The sequence below is a fragment of the Myripristis murdjan genome, chromosome 3, assembly GCF_902150065.1.
Source record: "Myripristis murdjan chromosome 3, fMyrMur1.1, whole genome shotgun sequence".
Classification (NCBI taxonomy): domain Eukaryota; kingdom Metazoa; phylum Chordata; class Actinopteri; order Holocentriformes; family Holocentridae; genus Myripristis; species Myripristis murdjan.
In genome coordinates this window covers 3,890,283-3,913,336 of record NC_043982.1, presented here as the reverse complement: position 1 = coordinate 3,913,336, position 23,054 = coordinate 3,890,283, and the positions used below count along the sequence as shown (strand labels likewise).

General features: G+C 42.0%; 1 protein-coding gene and 1 long non-coding RNA gene across 2 annotated transcripts in view; one reads left to right on the top strand and one right to left on the bottom strand.

Annotated features, from left to right (window-relative positions):
* The window catches only part of LOC115356916 (serine/threonine-protein kinase BRSK2-like), a 172,863-nt gene extending 151,647 nt beyond the window's left edge, over positions 1-21,216 (bottom strand). The window contains exon 1 of the mRNA XM_030048213.1: positions 21,115-21,216. Coding sequence (XP_029904073.1) covers positions 21,115-21,205 — 91 coding nt within the window. The 5' untranslated portion in view covers positions 21,206-21,216. The remainder of the gene's footprint in view (positions 1-21,114) is intronic.
* Positions 10,088-10,534, top strand: LOC115356917 (uncharacterized). Its single transcript, XR_003928040.1, has 2 exons — positions 10,088-10,146; positions 10,207-10,534. It is a non-coding gene; the product is annotated as an uncharacterized LOC115356917 (long non-coding RNA).
* Positions 21,217-23,054: the final 1,838 nt, after the last annotated feature.

Genomic DNA, 23,054 nt, shown 5'->3' with positions numbered 1-23,054 from the left:
AGCTCTGATGGTGCCTTGGCTGCCATCCAAGCCTGAGGGCCTATCCCACTGATGATGTAATCATCTGTAATTGGTCCCAATTATTCATTAGGGCTTGACTGGCGCTGTGACACAGCCAATTAGATCCTGGAGTGTGACAATGACGCCCGATACAGGCCCTGACTTGTAAGACACTTGGTCATCTACTGCTTTAACGTAACCATAGTGTCACACACACACTGACCTGCTGCACACGTGCCGCTACAGTATAATGAAGACCAAGTTTACATCATACATTTGTGTGTGTGCATGTGTGTGTTTGCATTACTTAACCCTTTGAAACCTGAGCAAATTCACCTTTCAAAAACATGTGAAAAATGCAATGAGTAAGTTAACAAAAAATGACCCACAATTTTTTAAAGAAATTAGTAAAAGGATACAAGAAAAATGCCCAGAAAATGAAAAAAAAAAATTTACCACAAAAAATGAAAAACCCAAAGAAATAAATTTATTAACAAAACAAAACAGATTGGTGAAGAATTTATCACAAAAAGTGTACTATAAAATTATCTAAAAAAATGTTTGAAAAAAAGTCACAAATTTGAAAAAATAATAATAATAAAAAAAAAAAGTAAAAATAAATAAATAAATAAATCTATATTTATAATTATTACAGTTTTATATTTAAACATCAGACCAGTGATGCTGGATTGACATCAGATGCCTCTAACTCTGAAAGCTGAGAAAATTCACTTGATTTCTTTCAAAAACATGGGGACAAAAGCAATGAGCAAACTAGCAAGAAAATGAGCCCCTAAAACTTAAATAGATTTGTAAAAGATTATAAGAAAAATTACCAGAAAATGTCAAAAATACCCCCAAAAAGTGTGAATTGTATGAAGAGGGTGAGGTAAATCCTTTCAAACTAACAAATTACCAAACAAAGGTTATACTCCCACACACCATCTGCACTATAACATTTTATTTATGCAACATCACAGTGCGCTGGCCTTCCTCAGGCATCAGGAAAGCCTTGCAGCAAAACTATTTAACCCTCAGGTTTGTCTGTCAGGCTGCCTTAGTAACATGCCCCGATTAGTCGCGTCGTGTATGAGCCATGTGGTTTATGTACAAGACTGTCTCATGTGGACTTTATTGTTGATTGACTGATTGATTGTGCCCAGGGGTATTGTACTATAAATCAGGGCTTGACAATTTAATGATTTTATAGCTACACTGTGATATAAGACTGATATCGTCTGGGGATTTGGCTGTTGTAATGTTGTGGTTGCCCTGAGTGTTGTCTTTCCCTAATTTTAAAGGCAGCGTTACAGTAAAGAGATGGCATTATCTGAACTTAGAATGTCATCATATCTACCTACTGATTTTTATTAATTAAAAATACAAAGAAGTCATCCCTAAAATATCGCCATAATATCGACACATGAAACGCTGTGTAAATAAGACTGTCGGGGTTGCTGTAAGGTTTATTTTTTCACTTTGACGGAGCCAGGCTAACGACTCCCATAGACTTCAAGTCTTTATGCTAAGCTAATATGAAATGCTACCCATAGGAACCATATCACTGGACGTACAGAGGACAAAATGGGGTCCAACATCTGGTCTCAGTCTGGGGCAGAAAAAAAAAGCATTTTGCCCAAAATGTTGGAGTGTTCCTTTAAAGGCATGTCTTGGGTTACTGAATGATTAAACTGAGTCAGTGGGGTAAATTTCTTCAGATGCTGTCTTGCTGAGTGCACTGAGGTGGCACTACAGTATATCTAGTACATCTCACTTTATCAGGTGAAAGCAACATCCACGACGGGACAAGATAAGAAATGTTATGGGAAATGTTATTTATCAGTTATAATCTGTTTTTTTAACAACTTGCTTTAGTGGTGCTTTGAAGACCAAGAGTGGGTCTTCCTATCATTGGACGATGCTCATTGGCCCTTTTGTTCATCTGTGATCTTGGAAATAGTAAAAGTTTCATGTGAATACCCTATTGCATTGCAGGCATGATAATAAAACAAACAAGTTATTTTGAACGCAGATGCCCCGTTAAGCCTGCTGGTGACGCTACAGGGACGGTCACGGTGAGGTCACTAACAGTGCCAGGTTTCATCCACTTGCCAAGATGAATACTGTCACCACATTTCATGGAGATCCACCGCATTAATTTTGAGCTGCCCTGGACTTAGCTGCTCTCCAGTGTTCATTTTGCTGGCTACAACGAATGAGGGGAAAAAATAATCAACAACACTTTCCAGGACAAAAACAACACAAAAAATCAAACAAAATTTTACCTTGAACCTGAAAAATGTGACAAAGGATTCAGTAGAGTTGGACTAAAATTTTTCGACTTTTCATCAAGTTAAACCCCTGTCGTTTTAGTCAAGAAAAACTAAACTAGACTATAACTAAACTAACTAAACTAGACTAAAATTAACCAAATTCAAAGGACTAAAATGTGACTAAAACTAAAACGCAGTTTAGTTAAAAGACTAAAACTAAATCAAACCTGGCCTGACCAACACAGTGACGTATAGGCCCTTATTTCCCAGTGGAGCAATATTTGGATTATACATCTCCACCACAGAGCAACACGCGTGTACATCCATCTTTTAAAAAAAAAAAAAAAAAAATGTGCATCACGATATATTTCTTGCATGATATGAACAAACAGCTCATTTATAACCACTCGGCATGCACTTGTAAATCATTTATGTTTACAATCCCTCCGTCTCTCTCTCTGTCATGGACACACACACACACTCTCATGCACACACTGTGGTAACTATAGCTACACCGTGTAATGCCGAAAGAGTTCTACAAATAATGTATTGCAACTGAGGCCCACTTTTCCCCCTATGACGTGACAAAGATGAGAGAATTGGTCCAAGTTGTTGATGCAGGCAGCACTGGTAAGACATTGGTGAGTGTGTCTGCGCGCGTGTGTGTGTGTGTGTGTGTGTGTGTGTGTGTGTGTGTGTTCGCCGCAGAGAGGCTGCAGCCAATCTCTGCTGTAATGCAGCACTGCAGCCTATTGCCTACAGTACACTCACACCACACTGCAGGTTACAGAGGTAGAGTACTCCCTGGAAACACTGCATTACAGGACACACACACACACACACACACACACACACACAAACAAAACAATGCCTGCATGTGTAGTAGCTACTATAGGTGGCTGTGACTGTATGTGTATTGCTGGTCATTATAAGTGTAGATCTGAGTCTGTTATTAGACTATCAGGATGTATCCTGGCTCAAAATGAGGCAAACATGGCGCACACACCTGTAATATTTCTATAATATTTCTATAGTAATTCAGTCAAGTCTAGAGAAACCAGAGAAGGGACTGTGAATTTTGGTTTATTTAGGTCTAGACAGTTCTAAAATGAACCCACTCAAAGTTGTGCTTGTGCATTTTTCATTGCAGAAGTCCAATAAATTAAAATAATAACGTTAATAATAGTCTAATAAAGTAAAGCCGAATCTCCCTCCGGCAACTGTCCTCCGTCTGTGCAGCTTAAAGCCGTACGTTGTAAAATGAATTGTGAATCGGGAGCAGGAGCTGACAATTAAGAGCCTCACTTGTTAGCCGACAACATGTTGTGCCATTGTGTTTCATCTTCTGTCTTCATTCTCTCCAGCACTACTGACAAAAGCCTGGGACTCTACTGCCACATTCGCAAAGTTGAAAACAGCCGGACCGGGTGTAAGTTTGAGAACTTGTGATGAAATTTAGCAAACATATTTAGTGAAATGTTTCTGAGTCAAAAAAAAATTCATCTGCGTAATGTACGATCAGACCACTGCCTCGCTGTTCCACCGCAGTGTGCTGTCCCTCGATAATCTGAGTCGGCCTGTAGAGACGGTAACACAGGTACAGAGCACCAGGTGGACTGTGACAGGATTGGAGTCAAATGACAGAATTGTGTTTAAAAGACCATACCTGTGATGCATGTTCAGCACAACATGTAAAAAACCTATATATTTCAAGTTTCCGCGAATCTTTTCCCAAAGCAAGCAGTCATATTTTACAACTCTGATATCATTTTTGCTCCCTTTTCTCCAGCTGCTGGTTTCCATTCATTCCACTACGATATGAAAATGAACTTTCAGAGACTTCAGACTTTCTTCACACCAGTATTCATCACTGTAATAAAGTCGTCCACATTAGTTTTCCTAAAAGCAGCAGCGCTCCTGTGGTTTGATGACTTGAAATTGGGCAAAGTGAAACCATCCCGACGCCAAAAAATAGTCCCCGGGGAATCTTTTGCTTGAAACAGCCAAATATCAGCTCTGTGGTTTATGGATGTTAAGGACTTTGTTAGCCACAGAAGCAGAACATTATTAGGTGATGTTTCAAGCAAAAATTCATATTGAAAAATCAAGGGATTTTTGATCATATGTTGTAAAATCTGTAGTTCCCCTGCATTACCTGCAAAATGGCTTGTTGCCATGTAAAATGTGGGTACAGTGTAGTAAAAGTGCCAAACATTAAAAATCAGTGGCATGGTCCATTAACTGTGCCAGGATCAAAGAGGGCCAAAGTTTGAGAAAGACGAGTATGTGCTGTACCTCTTACAACCTCCACCCTGACACCGCTCAGCCACACACACACACACACACTAACACACACATGAAACACGCCTGAGAGCAGTCGTACCTGCCAGCATTACCAGTAAAGTGAGTATAATGGCGTTTCTCACGCCTCGTCCTCCCGCCCCTTAATCTGATTATGCCACATGACTGGGTGTTTGCACTGAGGCCACGGGCTCCAGGCCATACAGCTCATCCACACGTGCTGGCGCTGACGGGCCATCTGGGAGGACGCCTATTCGGAGGCAATCAGGGGTCTTCGCGGAGCCCAGGCCATCTGCGTGGTCCGCAGCCCGAAAGTGAGAGGCCTTTTAGGGCCAAAGGGCATGAAACAGCAAGCAATGGAATCAGCGCTGGGCTTCGGCCTGCCTCTGCTGGGCCCCAGCACTTACGGTTAACGGTAACGGTAATGAGCAAATGCTAATATCTGAGAGCAGAGATGGAGTCTCCATCCATGACGTTAAATTCCAAAGTGAAATCACTTGACACCAAAGCAATCGGTCATTTCATTATGCACTCGTGAGCGGGTTTCAGGGGACGAAGGGAAAGAAGTTTATTTATCTACTTCAAGATACCAAAAACTCCAGAGTGGTAAGAAAATGAAGTGTGGGTCTGGCGTGGGCAGAGGGCCGGATCAGAGAGGGAGGTAAAGCAGCCCTTCAAATGGTAATTTCCCCTGCTCCACTCCTGGACGGCATAAGTGCTGACTCAGGGGGAAAGTCCAGATTGCTTTTGGAATGGGATGAAAGAGAGTTAGGGAGAGGGAGAGCTAAAGAGAGAGAGAGAGAGAGAGAACAGGGATTTATGCTCAATTTCATTAAGTTTTTGGCTGAGGAAGAGGTCTGCAAGACCATAAGGGGCTTATCTGGAGCCATAACCCATTCCCGTTTGATTACCAGCTATTGATTGAGGCATTAAATTGGTCCCTGTTGAATATGGCTGCATGTAAAGTTGGTAGAGCTCTGGCTGGGCTATCAGCCCTGACAGAGAGTGGGACCAGATTAGAGTGGAGATGACAGATAAACATAAGCAGCCAACCAGCAGCCTCAATAGGCAAGGACAGGTCCGATAGTCCTGACCGTCCTCAGTTATGGCAACTTAGCGAGCGTGCCCGTACCAGCAGCGCAAATCCACCTCGGGAGGGGCGAGACAGCCAAGAGAGACGGGACGAATCTTTTGCTGAGAGCTAGAACGCATGGCCCAAGTCCCTCTCCATGCATTTAACCTACATCCCACCTTAACCTGCATCCCATTCATGCTGCAGAGAACCTTTTCCTGACCCTTACGCAGCAGAGCCACAGGAAAACGAAAACTCCCAACACTTCTTCAGCGAGACTAAAGCAGTGAAGAGACATCTTGTGTTTCAGCCGGGTGTCTTGTCAGCCATTTAAAATGAGCAAACAAACAAACTTCTCTTCTGCACTCAAGTTTGGTTCAACGATGACATTTTGTAACATTTAAGGACTTGTTTTAACTACAAGTTAGGCTGTGTTTGATGAGCTTACCGGTTAGATTTAGTAGTTTGCAGATGTTGACTGGAGGAGCTAAAAGGAGAAGCACAATCTTTGCTGAGGTTATACCATCCTCCTCGCTGATGTCAGCTGTCGGTAATGTCTACTTTCAGGCTGCAGCCGCAGCACAACATGTCTGTGCCTGCTACCAAAACAAAGACCTATAGTTGTTTTATTCTACACCAGCCAAATAACCCAAAAAAATAAGATTCATCTGAGTGAAAGAGGCTTGGATGAGGCTGACAGCAGCCACAATCACGGCAAATTTGACCCATTTCACATATTAGCAGAAATTTTCACTTCAGGCCAATACAATATTTCATTTTAAACCCGACATCAGCCATTACTGATGACATGCCAATATTGTTGTGCATCCACCTCAATAATAACAGGCTAACAGCATTTGGAGCATCCAGCTACTGTCCAGCAATCAGTCACAATGAGAGGAAGATAGCACCACTGGGCACAAGTGAAATAATATCAGATTTTTTCAAAAAGGGATAACTGTGCGTTTAAACCAGTGCTTCCTGGCTATCATCAAAACAATTCTGAAAGACAGCAAGTGAAAAAGATGGTACTTGACTGTTCAAAAGTATGTAGGCACACACAGCTACATGGAGATAAACACCCATAATCAGAGAGTGTCACATCAGCCAAGATGCTCACAGTGTGAAGTCGAACCACTGCTGTCAATAGTTGAAAGTGGTGGCACAACACCGCTGCACTGGTTTGCGGGGTGAGTGCCGCTCAGTATTTTCATCTTAATAAGCGTTGCAATCAAGCTGATAAGTGTTGATTATTGCCACTGATGGAGCCCTGTGGGGCTGCTGCTGCCCAGTGGGACCTCCAGCCCTCATCTCCCTCCGACTGATCCATACAGAAGTCATCAACCCCGCACCGCACACTCCGCGGTGATACGAGCGAGCCGAGCACACGTGTGTTAGCAGCAGGAGGCAACGCGGCCTCCTACGTGCGCGCCAACATATCGACTACATTCATGCACACGCATGCACTGTGCATTACAGAACACCGCCGCAATCATCGGCACTCACGCAACAATTAACAAGCTGTGTGTGCACACTAGAAGAGTTGATTAAAGCTCTCCCCACCACATAATAAACATAATTGACTGGGAATAAATTCAGTAGACAAGCCGGTATATATATCAGAGGTAATGGAGCTGGGAGAGGAGAGGAGAGGAGTCCCCAGAGACCAGAGAAATCACTCCTCTATCTACAGAGACAGGCAGGGAGGCTCTGCTTGCAGCGACCACAGGTAGATGGGAAAAAGTGTTGCATGATGGGAAGACTGTTCAGCTTCAAACACGGGAGCCAGCCACATACCTGTATGTTGTTCCTGTACTGTGGGCAGGGACTACAGCACAAAAACAACATAAACTGTTGTGCAATCCTTTGACAGCCTCGTGGCGTAAAGTAACGTGGTGTCCAAAACACAGGAGTCGGGCCGCACTCAAGAAAAAGGGAGAAGGCACTCACTTCACTTTTTTTTTCAGGTTAAAAAGTATATGTGCATATGTGCAAATGCAAACTTATATACACTGAAATGCACAAAGGGAAAAAAAAAAAAAAAGGAAAAATGAAGTTGGCACAAATCATTTTGTTGTTTCTTCATTCACACTGCAAAAACTCAAAATCTTACCAAGATTATTTGTCTTATTTCAAGTCAAAAATGTCTTATTTCTAGTCAAAATATCTCATTACACTTAAAATAAGACATGATCACCTCAGAAGTAAATTGTTTTTAGACAATTGTCTCTTGAAACAAGTGAAAATTTGCTTGTTTCATTGGCAAAATTTGTTTCTTGTTTCTAGCTAATTTTCACTTACTTCAAGTGAATTTTCACTTTTTCCACTGGCAAATTTTGCCAATGAAACAAGAAAATTTTCACTTGTTTCATGTGAATTTTCACTTGAAACAAGAGACAACTGTCTAAAAACAATTTACCTCTGAGGTGATCATGTCTTATTTTAAGTGTAATGAGATATTTTGACTAGAAATAAGACATTTTTGACTTGAAATCAGACAAATATTCTTGGTAAGATTTTGCGTTTTTGCAGTGCAGTTTTTCTGTTTTGAGATTATGATCTTTTGGAAAGGAAATTGTTAATGAAATTCTATGTGTATTGTCTCAAGGTTTTGTGAGTTGATTTTAAGACATTGCGCGATGCTTTTTTTAATCACTATATGGGAAACAGCTGAATGACACTTCCAGCAACAGCTACCATGATCTGAACTGAGCTTTTAACACATCTTGCAGGCCTACTGAGAGAGAGCGAATAGCAAAACAAGACGACTTGGTGTTTTTAGCAGTGTAATCTGGCCCAGGTATGAGCAATATGGGCTACATGTTGGTCGCATTACCACAACACTTGACTTTTCATACAGCAGTGCTCATGTTCAGCTCATCTTTACCTTCTAAATGATTATCACCAAAGCTCCTCGAGACGTTTGATTTTGAAGTGTGGAGGTGTTTTGTTTTGTTTTTTTTTTTAGTCTTCATTTTTTGTGATGATAGACTTGATTCCTACGACGCTATGATGTCGCCCTGCCTCTTCGTCTGTTGGAGTTCTTGAGTAAGGCTTGAGATAAAACAAGTGATTACTGATTACAATGTTCTCGTTCTACCTTTAATCCTTAGCATGCCACAAGTCCAGAAACTGCACACAGGTTCTAAAATGGCTGGTTCTATGATGATAACAGCCTGTATGGCTCCATAAAGAACCATCAACTACTAAAGAGGCACTTTATGTGGTGGATGATTCTTCACTAAAACAAAACACCTTGTTTTTTGTTTAAGAAATGAGAATTACCAGCTGTTTCTATGCACCTTTTCTCTTCTGCCTTCTTTGAAGAGCAGTTGTCTATCAGTCTGTGAGGCACCTCTGACACAGTTCTTTAAAGAGCCTGGGCCTGAAAGGTTGGGCTTTCCTGTGGCATCACTCGGAAGAACCATTTTCAGCTCCAATTCCCAACTTTATTTTTCTGTGTCAGCCCACTCATGAATGGGTGGACTGAGTAATGCAGGCCTGGGCTGAGGGCAAAAGCTGCATCCAGTCACGTCAGGACACAGACCAGTTACAGCAGTGACATATACACAGACACACACACACACACACACACACACACACACACACAAACAGACGTGCATCTCAGCACACCTAAGCTGCCTGAATATTTCAGCAGCAGTATGTTAACTTGCAGTGGGACTTGCTAATGAGTGACAGCCACGGGCAAGATGACGGCAAAACCAGCTAACTAGAGACTAGGCGTCTGCAAGCTCAAGGCAAGCCATGAGGACTGCATGCATGTGTGAATGTGTGAGTGTGTGAGTGTGTGTGTGTGACAGAGATGAGCATGGCTCTAGTTAATTGAATCACACCAACAGCATCTCTCTGTTGAGCTGCAGACATGATAAACAGCCTTTGTTCTTTTTGTTCCCACGATATCAAAGATTTTTTTATCTGATCTGAGAAATGTTTTTCCTTTCTCTTCTTGCATCATTAATTCGTTTAGCACTTCTAAGAGCAGCATCTACTCGAGTCTGCTTTTATCCCGTCCACCACCACCATTAACCAACCACCAGACTGCATGACAATGCAGACAGGCAGTCATACATGCACCTCACGTGTGTCTCTGCCACCAGTGGAATGGGGAAACTAACATTAAAGGGATAGTTCACCCATTCTTAAAAATGCACACCTTTATCCAATTAAAGAAGGCTTAAATAATATTTTCTAGCTTTTCTGCTTTATTTGATAGCTACAGTAGAGAGAGGCAGGAAAGGCAGGGGAGAGAGAGGAGGTGACCTGCAGCAAGGGGCCTGAGGTCGGGTTCGAACCCAGGACACTGCAATCAGGACTCCTTGACAAGTGGTATGCTCTTTCCAGGTGAGCTCCCCTCTCAAAAGAATGTAATATCACTTTGGAAATGTTGTTCTTGGAAACTAAAATAATACTAACCCTCTTCATTAAGTAACTGCCATAAAAAGAGATTGATATTCATTTAAAGTCAACTAATGACAGTCAGTTTTACAGTCCACCTCTTTATCGCCTTTGTCAAAGCTTAAAAATCCTCCACTCATTGAGTTCTCCTTACCTTCATCTTCTCTTTTGTGAATGACATAGATTTAATAAGGGAAAGCAATAAGGATACTGTTTTTTATCTGGATTTACATCACTGTACTACTTGAATTACAGCAGTTTACAGTTGCTGAAAAACAGCACTTACAGTTACAGCAGTCGGTGCCACACGTTCCTAGTTAAATTGGATTTTTATGATTAATACTACTAGCATTGTTGCACAGAAAAAAAGCCATGATTGTAAGAATTTTAGCTGAAGGAGTAATTATGAATGGGTGTGTTTGTAATTCACTTCTCTTATTTTTATACAAATAAAGATCTCTTTTGAGACTGATTTCCAAAAAAAAAAAAAAAAAAAGAAGAAGGCTTAAAGATTATTTTCTAGCTTTTCTGCTTTATTTGATAGCTACAGTAGAGAGAGGCAGGAAAGGCAGGGGAGAGAGAGGAGGTGACCTGCAGCAAGGGGCCTAAGGTCGGGTTCGAACCCAGGACACTGCAATCAGGACTCCTTGACAAGTGGTACATGCTCTTTCCAGGTGAGCTCCCCTCTCAAAAAAATGTAATATCACTTTGGAAATGTTGTTCTCGGAAACTAAAATGTCAATAAGACTACCGTTTGCACAGATATAGCAGTTTTGCTCCAATTACCATTTATAACTGTATTTCCCCTGTTAAAAACATCCAGAAAGATCTGATTACCTCTGCACTTCCTGCGTCACTCCAGACTGCAGCAGCAGTAGCACCAGAGACAGAAGTCGATTGCTTGAGTTTGCTATCATTTGTTTTCTTCACTGAACACATGCACGCATGCTGAAGGACAAAAATAACATGTTTTTTTTCCAGAGTACTAAAAGATAGCCGGTGAATAATGTTGTGACGAGCTTCTTCTGTTCCTTCGCTCCCCTCTGTTACACATTTCACAAACCTTTCAGGCTCCTGCCGGCCAGTGTTGTAAGTGGGGCCCAGAACAGAGAGCTCAGACTGCACAAGAAAATAGTTCTGCCTTTTTATTGCTATTTCGGGCTGGAAAAATTCTGCTTTGAGGTAGTTATTTTGTAGATGTTAGCTGGGGGGAAGTCCAGCTCAATGGCAGGAGGCTAACAGTTAGCATGTGGAGCATCTAGCCAGTATCCAGTAACAATGAGAGGAAGATAGAAACACTACTGTCCTACAGAACAGCTGGGGGGGAAGTGAAATAATATCGGGGGAAAAATGGGTGAATTATCCCTTTAAACACCCATGAAAGCAAAGCCACTAATGCTGTATGTATACTGAACACAGCACTTGACTAAAATTCCTTTTGTGGTAAAAACTTTCTGCCTCTCTCTTTTCGAATAAAACCATCAAAGATTTGAGTAGAAGCTCTCCTTCTTTCCTCCATTCCCTCCTTTTTGCTAAATGCTGAAGTGTTTGTTTAAAATCAAATGGAGCTGACAATAGGAGGGGATGGAGGGGTGGGTGGGCAGGCTTGGTGTGTGTGTGTGTGTGTGTGTGTGTGTGTGTGTGTGTGGCAGGGGGGGGTTATTAGACTGAATGTGTCCTGCGAGGAGAAGCTGTAGATAATCTGGCAGACAGAGAGGCATTAGCCGGGCTAGGAAGATGAAATCGTGCCGCCTCCCAATAATGACTCATTGAAGCGACAGGGATTCAGAGATAGGCTTGAGCTTTACCCTAACAACCTCAGACGGAGAGATGGAGAGAGAGCGGAAGGAGAGGAAAGAGAGGGACATGGGAGGAGGAGGGCGCCAAGCAATGTACTGCAAATGTAAGAGAGAGGGAGAGAGAGAGAGAGAGAGAGAGAGAGAGAGATGGAGGGGGGGGTAGGTTCTCAGTCAGTATGGCACAGGCAAAGCCCCCAGGGCTAGGCAGAGGGGCCACAGAGAGAAAGAGAGAGAGAGAGAGGTAGATCTAGAACAAGTATATACCTCCAACCAGCCACAGAAGAGAGCATTCCTGCGGTTGCCATGGAAACCAAGCCCTCAGCTGGGGAGGAGAGTGTGAGAGAGAGAGAGAGAGAGAGCAAAGGGGTGTACTGTACAGGAAGAGGCAAATGAAGAGGCAGAGTGAATCAGGGAGTAGGGGGGCCATAATTTCACTTAACCCCTTCCTGTCAAGAGAAAATCCCCCCCCCCGACGGCCTTGTATTCGGGGTTTTTGTCTAACCCGCACCCCCTTTTCGGTTTGAGGCATTGTCAGCGCTTCGCGTTTGAACGCGGTTGAGAGCATGTGCCGCCGACTCGCTGAGAAAGCCGCACAGAAAAGAAGAGGGAAAAAAAAAAAAAAGAAGTTCCTCACACAAAGTGTTTCCGTCTTTCATGCCGCTGGCCTCCCAGTGACTCTTATTCCTCCCCGAAATGGAACGACTGCACGCTGAGTGCAGACCAAGGGCCATAATAATAGATGTACACTCTGTCTTTCCACTCCCAAAATTTCTTTCTTTTATACATTTATTTATTTATTTATTTATTTTTTTTTATGTACGACTTTGATAATTTTCCAGTTGTTTTATGTCTAATGTGACATACGGGAGCAATTTAATTCCTTGGCTGAGAGGGTGCACAAGAAACATATCTTCATATAGATCCACATACATATGCAATAAAAACTCATATAGTTGTCACACGTGCACACACACCCTCACACACACATGGACATACACATGCATACACACGCATAAAGAGTGGGAGTGTTACCACCTGCAACCTGCTGATAATGAAGCTGTAATTCAGCCACCTAAAGGCAGCCATCTGTGCTGGGGCTCTCGCCTACCGCCACAACACCCCACCCCCACCAGCCAGGGAATACCATCTTTAAGATGTTGCACGTCAATAACATGACACTTTTATTATAACACTGCAGGGACACACACACACACACACATACACACACACACTCACCCTGCACCGTTACAGGATATGGACAAATAAAAAAGAATGATGTTATTGTCTTCCACTGGGTAGCCTTTTTTTTTCCTTCAGAGGAAAAAAAAATGAACATACAGTGTTAAAGGAAGAGTTCACTCCTCTTGAAAAATTGAAATGAAATGAAATGAAATTAACAAAGTTTGATTTTGGAGCTTGAAATGACTTTGTCAAAAAGATTCAAGAGTAGAATTTTCTTGTTTTTTGTCCACCTAAAAAAAACTCAAGCAGTCTATACTTCTGTGTCTGTGGCGGCTAGTGCTCCTCTGCTGCGGAGTGATACAGGAAGTGCAGAGGTGGTGTTCACTTGGTGGTCAAATGTGTATTTTAGTTTGTTTTTTTTTTTTTTAGTGACGTGTGAAGTGATGTTAAACCGTCTGGATTTATTTCTGAGAGTGTGAGCTGGGGGAAGTGCACCTCGCTGAGAGGACAGAGCACCGCTGCTGTCCTTCATCACTGAAGTGCCACACTGTATGTTCTGTTTGACACAATAAAGCTTTCTTGAATGGATAATGTAACATAATCAGTGGTTTTAACTCATCAACTCAAAAAGCCGTCTTTAAGTTGAGTTTACTCACATTTGTAAGCAACTCAACTTAGGTTTTTATGAATTAGGTGGGAAGTGAAATAATGTCCCCTCACAGCAGCACCTGTCAGCTGTGCTGCCTGCTTGGCTCGGTCCGTATATGTCAGATCCCCTTGGCCACGTCCTCTAAAAGCAACTGCCATCATATTTGGGGACTTTTTCTAACCATAGGCATCAATATTATTCATGTGTGGTATCCTAAAGTATTCAGCAACATTGCTGTATGATCAACCAATCCACAAAAGAGCTGGCTACACTGCCTGTTGGACAAATAACTATCCTTGGTTAGTTTAAAACAGCAGGTTTTATTGTTGATTTAAGATTACAGCATGGACAGTCGCTACAAATGAACATTTTCTCATCAATTAGATAGCGACTCACCATCACTCAATCATATGTATGCTAAATTGTTAGCATGTAGCCTGTTTTTACTCAACATTGTATCTGCTTAAGTGTTAGCATCCCCGCTATCACTCAGCTTAGTAATAATAATAATAATAATAATAATAATAATACATTTTATTTGTAGCGCTTTATATCAAACAAATGATGTCAAAGTGCTTACAGTGCATAAAAACATTTGAACTAATACAACATTTAAACTAAGATAGAAACACAGTACATAGGCTTAGTAGGCTTAACAAAAACAAGCTTAGTGTATGCTAACATGTTAACATGGAGCTTACTATCATTAAATATAGTAAATCCTAAAGTGTCACCATAGTCAATAACCTCACAGGCGTATATACATGATTTTATGAGCTACACTCTCATCACTTACTGGGTAAGATGACCAATACACCATCCTCAAAACAACAACAACAACAACAATAAAAAGCCATGTGTATTCCTGCATTATCTGGGTACACTCTCGTGCTGCATTTGACTGTGCTCAAAATTCCAGGAAAAACACTCAGAAATGTCCAATAAAATGGCCGTTCACATCAGATTTCCAAGTCGGAAATTCAGGCAAGCCTGAGTTCACCCCATGTCATGCACAGAAGCATTCTCTTTGCTTCAATGTATACTATATACATTTTTTATTTTGGTGGAAATGTAGTTTTTGTGTTTGATAACAACTTCACAGCAGCTTTTGCTCACAGTTCATGTTACTAGACTGTACATCAGGAGGGAAAAGGTGTTTTACTGAGAAGGAATCATCCATGTCTGTGCACTAGAATGCATGTAGGATGGACGTCAGGAATATCGTCTCTGAACTTTTTCCGAGATCGGAGCACATTCAAACGCAGCTTTAACCTCTGATTTAGCCAACAAGCACTGTCGAAAGGTGGCGACAGAGGATGGAAAGGACAGGAAAGATGGAGAGATGGGAAGGCGAGTAAGGAGAGAAGAAAGAAGGAACAAATACAAAAAAAATTGGCGGCCGCAGTCTTGCTGTGATCGTTGAGAGGGATAGAACGGCCATTGTCGCAGGAAGCAAGATGAAACCATGACAACCATCCCCACTGTGGGCCAACACTTAGAAAATAAGCGCTGAATGGAGCCTGGGAAGCCCGAGTAAAAAGAGGGGACTTCAAACCCCCCACACATGAAAACACACTGACTAATTGTTCAGAGTCAGCACAGCCAGACACCTCTCACCATTCAAACTCCACCACACACACACACACACACACACACACACACACACACACACACACACGCAATAATTAGGACAAGACATCAATCACTCGTCAGACTGTGAATTTTGAGAGATGTTCCTGGCTGCTCAAACCTCTGAGGCCAAAACTAAAACAACAACTGAATCTACCAAAGCTTGAAGTGGCGTCTAGCCGCCTTCTTACGGTGCGTGCCGTGGAACCGCTTCACCTTGAAACACATTTGTTGGGAAATAACTGTTTAGGGATGCCTATTTTTTTCTTTATGCTCAAATAAAAACCATGTCATGTGTCTGGAAAATGTATTCTTACAATTATGTTCTACTTTAGTGAGCCACATAGCAATTTGCTACGGGACCGTCCCAGTGATTCTGAATGTTTGGCCACTTTACTACAATTTCACCACTTTCTACATTGCAACAAGCCATTTTGCAAGTCATGCAATCAAAATGCATGATTTTCAACTATGAATTTTTGGTTGAAACAGCCAGCTTCTAATGTTCTGCTTCTGCAGCTAACAAAGTCATCAGCATTCACAAACAACAGGACTGATAATTGGCTTTGGAATGTAAATAGTCTCCCGGGACTATTTTCTGGTGGAGGGACCTTTTCTCTCCACCCAATTTCATGTCCTGAAAATACAGCAGTGCTGCTGCTTTTAGGAAAACTAATGAGGAGGACTTTATCACAGTGATAGAATACAGTGGTCCCTCGTTTATCGCGGGAGTTACGTTCTAAAAATAACCCGCAATAGGCAAAATCCACGAAGTAGTCAGCTTTATTTTTTACAATTAATCTAGATGTTTTAAGGCTGTAAAACCCCTCACTACACACTTTGTACACTTTTCTCAGACAGGCATTAACATTTTCTCACTTTTCTCTCTTGTTTAAACACTCTCAAAGTTCAAACCTTCGTAGAAAAATAAGTCCAGTAAAAAAAAAAAAAAAAAATGCAAAATTGCACTAAAAAAAATCCGCGAAACTGCGAGGCCGCGAAAGGTGAACCACGTTATAGCGAGAGACAACTGTACTGGTGTGAAGAAAGTCTGAAGGCTCTGAAAGTTCATTTTCGTATCGTAGTGGAATGAATCGAAATGGCTCGATAAAAAGTAGGAAAAATGATTTGACTGTTTGCTTTGGGAAAAGATCTGCAGAGACATAGAGTATAGATATTTTGTAGATATTACGCTGAACAGGCAAAATCTCTGGCTTGGTCCTTTGTGTGTTCCTGTCCAAATCTTTGTTCTCATTTGCATAGTATTAAACTTTTTCCACATTTGTATTGCGTCTGGAATGCTAGGTCACTCCCTGAGGTCAGGTTTAATGTCAATCCAGATTCCATTTTGGTTATTCCCTAAATTCTTTTTTTTTTTTTTTGGTGTTTTACGATTGAAGCACATTTTTTCATCAGTGAGTGTCTAATCATGTGGATGGATAAAAGTCCAAGAATTCAATAAGAAAATATTCAAAATTTGATAAATATTAATGAATTTGTAACAAAAAGATACAGTATTTTTTTCATCAAAGAAAGTGCTTCAATAGTTATAAATCTGCTGATGCTGTTGCACTGCTGTGAGTTTTCTTGTAGCACACTGTCTCTCTCTCTCTCTCTCTCTCTCTCTCTCTCTCTCTCTCGCTTTCTCTCTCTCTCTTTCTGTGTGTGTGTGTGCTTGTGTGTGTGGAAGAGGGGCTGAGCGCTGCCCCCAGAGAAACACAGTCACATGACAGCAGTCAGAGGACAGAAAAATGACACCATAACATGGTATAGACACTCTACATTTTTGTGTGTGTGTGTGTGTGTGTGTGTGTGTGTGTGTGTGTGTGTGTGTGTGTGTGTGTGTGTGTTTTCTTTTGGCTTAGGCTTATAAAACACTTAAAATGGTAGGGAAACCTCTGATTTTTAAAAATTGCATCCACACATTGGCATATTCCATGATATTCCATGTTTTCTGCCTGATTATGTCTTCATTATCAAATTCCATGATTGTGTCTGTCTTCTCCCTTGCAGAAATCATAGGGCCTGCATGGGCTTCCCTCTGTGTCCGCTCAGCAGCGGGGCTTTCTATTCATCATAACAGCTGTCAGCAAGCTCTGCCTCACTCCTCCTGGGGCTCGCACTAGAGCAGTTTCATGCACAAGCAAAAAACACCCATTTACACCCATGCACACTCACACTACATCCATATAGATAACATATGTATGTTTATATATGTGTGTTTTTACAAATGCTATCAAAATGCTCAGAGAGAAAGACAGTGTGTGTGTGTGTGTGTGTGTGTGTGTGTGTGAGAAAAACAAGCATTAATGCCTGCAGCATATTTGCACTCATTTCTCGATGTGGATTCCGAGTCAGAGTGGAAGCAGCAGACCAGAGGGCAGAGCGAGGAGCAAACGCCACGAGTTCCGAACACGAGTCCGACTCTAAACGCCACATTCCAGTCAAGTCACAAGTCCAAAATTCCCAGCTGGTGGGTTGTAATTACAACCTCCGTGCATTTGCAAAACCATGAAAGAAACACAGACACCCGCAGAGTTTCCATTTGCCAAACATAAAATACTGATCCCCATGCAAGAGCAGAAATTCTGTGATACTTGTGGTGATATTTGGCAGTGTTAGCTAGCTAGTTTACATGGAGCTAGAGTCTGTAAGTGCAACTTTAAGCCCATGAGAAGTGCTAAAAACCCAACTACATTTGATTTGGTAGATTATATCGGTAAAGACTTTGATCCTGTACTGATGATAGTGGTTAAGACATCATGGAGTTTACTTGGGTGCTGCGACTGAGAAATTCAGCATACAGGGATCAGAAGCACAGTAACTCACACACCATCTACCTTAGGCAAAAAAGCCTGATGAATGAGTGTCTGCATAGGTACCGCACAAACATTCTTTTTTTGTTGCTATCTGATCTGATAATCTGAAGACTGAAGCTTTTGTAGCTTTTTAATTCCCATAGACAAGGTAGACCCAGGTTAAGACTTTTTGCACATACCCCAGCATACAGACTCTTATCCACTGCATTTTTAGCTTTTGCAAATTGTGCAACTGTAGCTGTGAAAACAAACAATAAATGAAACTACTATTGGCTCTTCATCAAAGTAAAAAAAAAAAATCATTTTTGTGCTTCTGCAAGCATTGTGATAGTAATCTAATGCCAATGTCACTGTGATTTAGCTAGAATGCTGGTGGGGTTTTGGAACGCACTCAACCATTTGGGAAGCAAACTTCAGACATCCATTTAAAATAAAGCTCAAAGTGCACAAAAGTTGCGCTGAATTAAACTACAGCAAAACCTGCCCATGTAGCGGTGTTCATGCCTCTACTCATTTGGGTGACACTATTTTAATTGCAAACTGTATCGCACGAGAAGTTTAACCGGAGCTGGAGGTGCCTGTCGTTCTGCCTCTCGGTGCACCAGCATCTCTGGTCGGTGTTCCCGGGAGATGTGCCTTGACTCGCCATAATGGACAGAGATGCTGCATTTCATTTTGCTTTTCAGAACACGGGCGTAAATAAAGAGCAGTGCTTCACATCAGTGGCATGTGTCCTCAAAAAGAAAGAAGCCGGAAACTCAGGTTACCTGACTGTGTTTTCTGGAACACAGCATTAGACAGCCAGGTCAGCTGATGGCTCGGCTGTCAGCACAGGAATCGATGGGATGGGATGGGATAAGATAGGTGGGATGGGGAAAGACAGGATGGGACGGGGCAGGACAAGTTGGGATGGGATGGTTGTAGGCGCCGTCAGCTATGGAAGATTAGCTCTATACTATATAGTCAGTACTGGTAATGTAATGAACAGGAACACATCTGTTACTGGGATCTGTGGGTCTCTGGCAACCTGGTCAAGACAGTAGAGATGGTCCTGTGGGACAGCTACACTACACACACTCGGCCTATGAAGGAGGGCAGAGTGTGCTGGCACTATGGATATGGATGTATCATTTACTTTTCCTCCCACTGAATAACTATTATTAGTCTATCAAGGGACAAGGCAAAGGGAGATTGTGCGTGTCTAGTGTTGTAGCCTTATTCCATCAGTAAATAAAAATAGCATGATTAATATGATGAACATTTCATAAGGCCGTCCAATACAGGCTGTTACAATTCAACTCCACCAACCAGTTAATTGGTTGGCTATAAATTATTCACACACCGAGGGAACAGCACAGGATAGCCTCTACCTGCTACAGCTGGAGGGGGATACCTTGATCATCTCTGGCTGGATTGTATGTGACTGCAGATGCTGAGGTGTTTTAAACACTGAGTCTGAGTCACTCATCCACCATGACGCAAAAATCACTCTAATACCATAAAGTCTGCCTAAAGGGATTTACGGTATATTGACTCTGCACAAACATAAAGGTGCCAGCTGGAACCCAAAACGGTTTTCTTCAAAGTGATGCCATAAGAGAACCTTTTCCGGTTTCACAGCAAACCTTTCACACCATGTTTTTTTTTTTTTTTTTTTTTTTTTAAGAACTACTTTAAATAGTTACATGTTGTCTCACAAAGCCATAAAACAGTTCTTTGGAGAACCAGCAATAGTTTTGTCAAAGAGGAAAGAAAAGAAAGGGTACATGGAAATGGAAGATCATTCTCAATTGTAAATGGAAAACTAAAGGTGTCAACTAAGGTGAAAATAGTTCTTGAGAGTGGTGTTACAGCAGAACCATTTCTGACAGCACATGGAACTTTTCAGACCCCAGTTCTTTCCAGAACCATCTCTTTAAAAGGTTCTTCAAAGAACCCCCAAAGGTTCTTTATAGAACCATCAAAAAGTTCATTGAGGTGGTGGTGAAATGGTTCTTCAGAGAGCTGTAACCAAATAGTTCTTGGTGGAGCCAGTTGGTTCAATGAAGAACCATTTTCATAAGTTTTTTTTTTTTTTTTTTTTCCCCAAAAGAGAGGAACCATCCACTAAATAAAGTAGTGCTTTGTGCAGTTGATGGTTCTTCGTGGTTCCACAGTCCATTAAAGATAACCATTTTTGAACCTTTTTTTGTGTGTGTGTGTGTGTGTGTGTGTGTGTGGGAAGCTTATAGTGACCATATCATAGCTGCATCTCCTAAAGCACCAGTAAGATCCTCCTACAGGGACTTACAGTTTGCTGACACAGTCAATGGACAGATCTTATTTTTCATAGTGGCTCTTAGCCAGTGTGCAAAAAGGCATAAAAATAAAGTGAAACAAACGTGCTGAAACAAGTGGTGCTGCAGATGCAGTATCTTCACACAGGAGCTGAATGTGATCTTGTCACTGCTGGGACCGGACGAGCAACCATCACCTGGCTGCTCCAGCTCTGCTCTGCCCTGCCTAGTTTTGCAGAGATCAGCCAAACCAGAGTGGGGGCCCGTGGAATATATGGATGCAATAACAGTATTACTGTATACGGGATAAAAAAAAAAAAAAAAAAAAAAAAAAAAAAAATCACATGGCTCCATTATCATCGAGCCCTCTCTCTGCCTGACAACAAGAATTAAAGGCACGTCATCACTACCACCACCACCACCACTGCCATCATCATCATCATCATCATCATCATCATCATCATCAAAGCATCATCTCACATAACCCCATCCGCTGCATCCTGCCAAGTCGCATCCCTACATCCTCCTCCGTGCTATTATTAGACATTTCCCGCATTCCCACACTAAGAGCACATAATGTGGAAATAGCACAGAGCACGAAAACACCACCCAGTGAATGTGAGCGGGGCAGACAGCACATCTAGCGGTGCTGAGGAGACTGGAGCTCCGTCAGCATCATGCACAGGCTTTACACTAACCTGTCTGTCCTTTGCCGAGCGTCTTCTCCAGCCGGTAGGGTCCCACATAGTTGGCATAATGACCGCTGTTGTCCTTGCCCGACGATGACATTTTTTACCTGGAACTGTTTGCAAGCGGTAAATGCTGACGGGTGCCTGAGGCGGACTCAGAAAAAGGATGCGTTTCTGCAGCGAAAAGCGCTATTCCGCGGCGCAGTGAGTTCGCCTTGACGGTCGCTGCAATATTCGTCTCCCTGTGTGTGTGCGTGCGTGCCTGTGCGTGTGCGTGCGTGTGTGTGTGTGTGTGCGTGTATTTCTCCAGGGTTTTTCCTCTTGTTTCTGGCTGTCCTCCGCGGCTCGGCGGGCTGACAGGGCTTTCCTCCTCAGCTGGCGGCTCAGAAAGCTTGGGAGGGTTTGAATGCGGACGACATGGTGTTGGTGGTGGAGGAGCGGTGCGCTGCTGCAGCCCCGTCGGGTGGGATCTGAGGATGGGACAGCATCTATAGCGCTGCCTGACGCTCCAACAGCCGCCGTCAAGACACACACGATACAGGCCGACACTTCCGCTCGCCACTTTCAAAATATAGTCCCCAACCTCGACTGACAAGCCCGCTGAAACGCGTCTGAGTAAAGTAGCCTAAGTAAAAACCTCTGTGAATAAGAGTTAGAAGTACAGAATGCTTCCCAGGGTCACTGTAGGGTGGCCTACCTTTTAATTTTAAAGGGTGGCTGCTTTTATACTAATACTAATGCTAATAATAATAATAATAATAATAATTATTATTATTATTATTATTATTATTATTATTATTATTATTATTATTATTTATTTATTTATTTATTTATTTATTTATTTTTTGTGATAGGCCTAGGTAGATGAAGGGCTACAACTAACGAATATGTACAAGTATCAGTTGATCTCGTTATTATTTTTCCAGATTAAAAGTTAAAAGTAATGACAGATGTCTATCACAAGTCGCCTGAGCCCATAGCGGTCTTCAAATTGCTTCCTGTCTGCCCAGCAGCCGTAACTAAACAAACAATCAAACAAATAAATAATCTTGTAATGATGTACAGGACAGCAGGTCTGTCTCCTTCACTACATTTACTAAATTTTTGTTCCTATGTGCCTGTTTATAAGAAAAACAAGTAATGCTTAGCATTTGTGAAGCTATAACCAGCAAATATTTGATGTTCCTGGATAAATAACTAAAATAATGAGTCAGTTATCAAAACTACAGTCCATTGATGTTCAGAATTGTTTCAGCTCTGCCTATATTAAAACTGAGGCTGTAACACTCATAAGGGTGCCAGAAAAATGTCTAAAGTGCAAAATGTAGGAGGGCAAAAGGACTTCCATTATGTTGCTATGTGGAGTTTCTCCTCCATACTGACTGTGTTCTGATTTCATCCAGGCTGCTGTAAAATCCCTCTTTAAATCCCAATCTTCTAATATTATTTTGAAGATAAAGTTGCGCAACTTCCGGTGTTATTCCGGCAGCTTCAACGTGAGGAAATGCGCATGCGCAGATGGCATGCATGGCAGGGGCTAACGACTGAATTCAGATCGAGGTGTCAGAGGAAGATGAGACAGATCCTGTGTGGAACTGTATTTTGGATACTACAGTGTAATGGTCCAACGCTTTTCCAGCAGAGTGGGAGAGGCATGTGTGTGTGAAGAGGCGCCCTGGACTTCACATGACCAGGCACACATTTGAATAAATGTCCACATTTTCATATTCATAGGCTATTTCTGATTTGTTGAGTAATGGTCTAATTCTCCCCAGAGCTTGCATGCTGAGCTGTAATTCTGCCTGTAGGATCTCAGTTGTTAATTAGAATAGAGGAATCTTTATTTGCTATTGTGTGTGTGTGCGTGTGTGTGTGTGCGTGTGTGTGTGTATGTGTGTGTGTGTGTGTGTGTGTGTGTGTGTGTGTGTGTGCGTGTGTTTGGGGGGAGG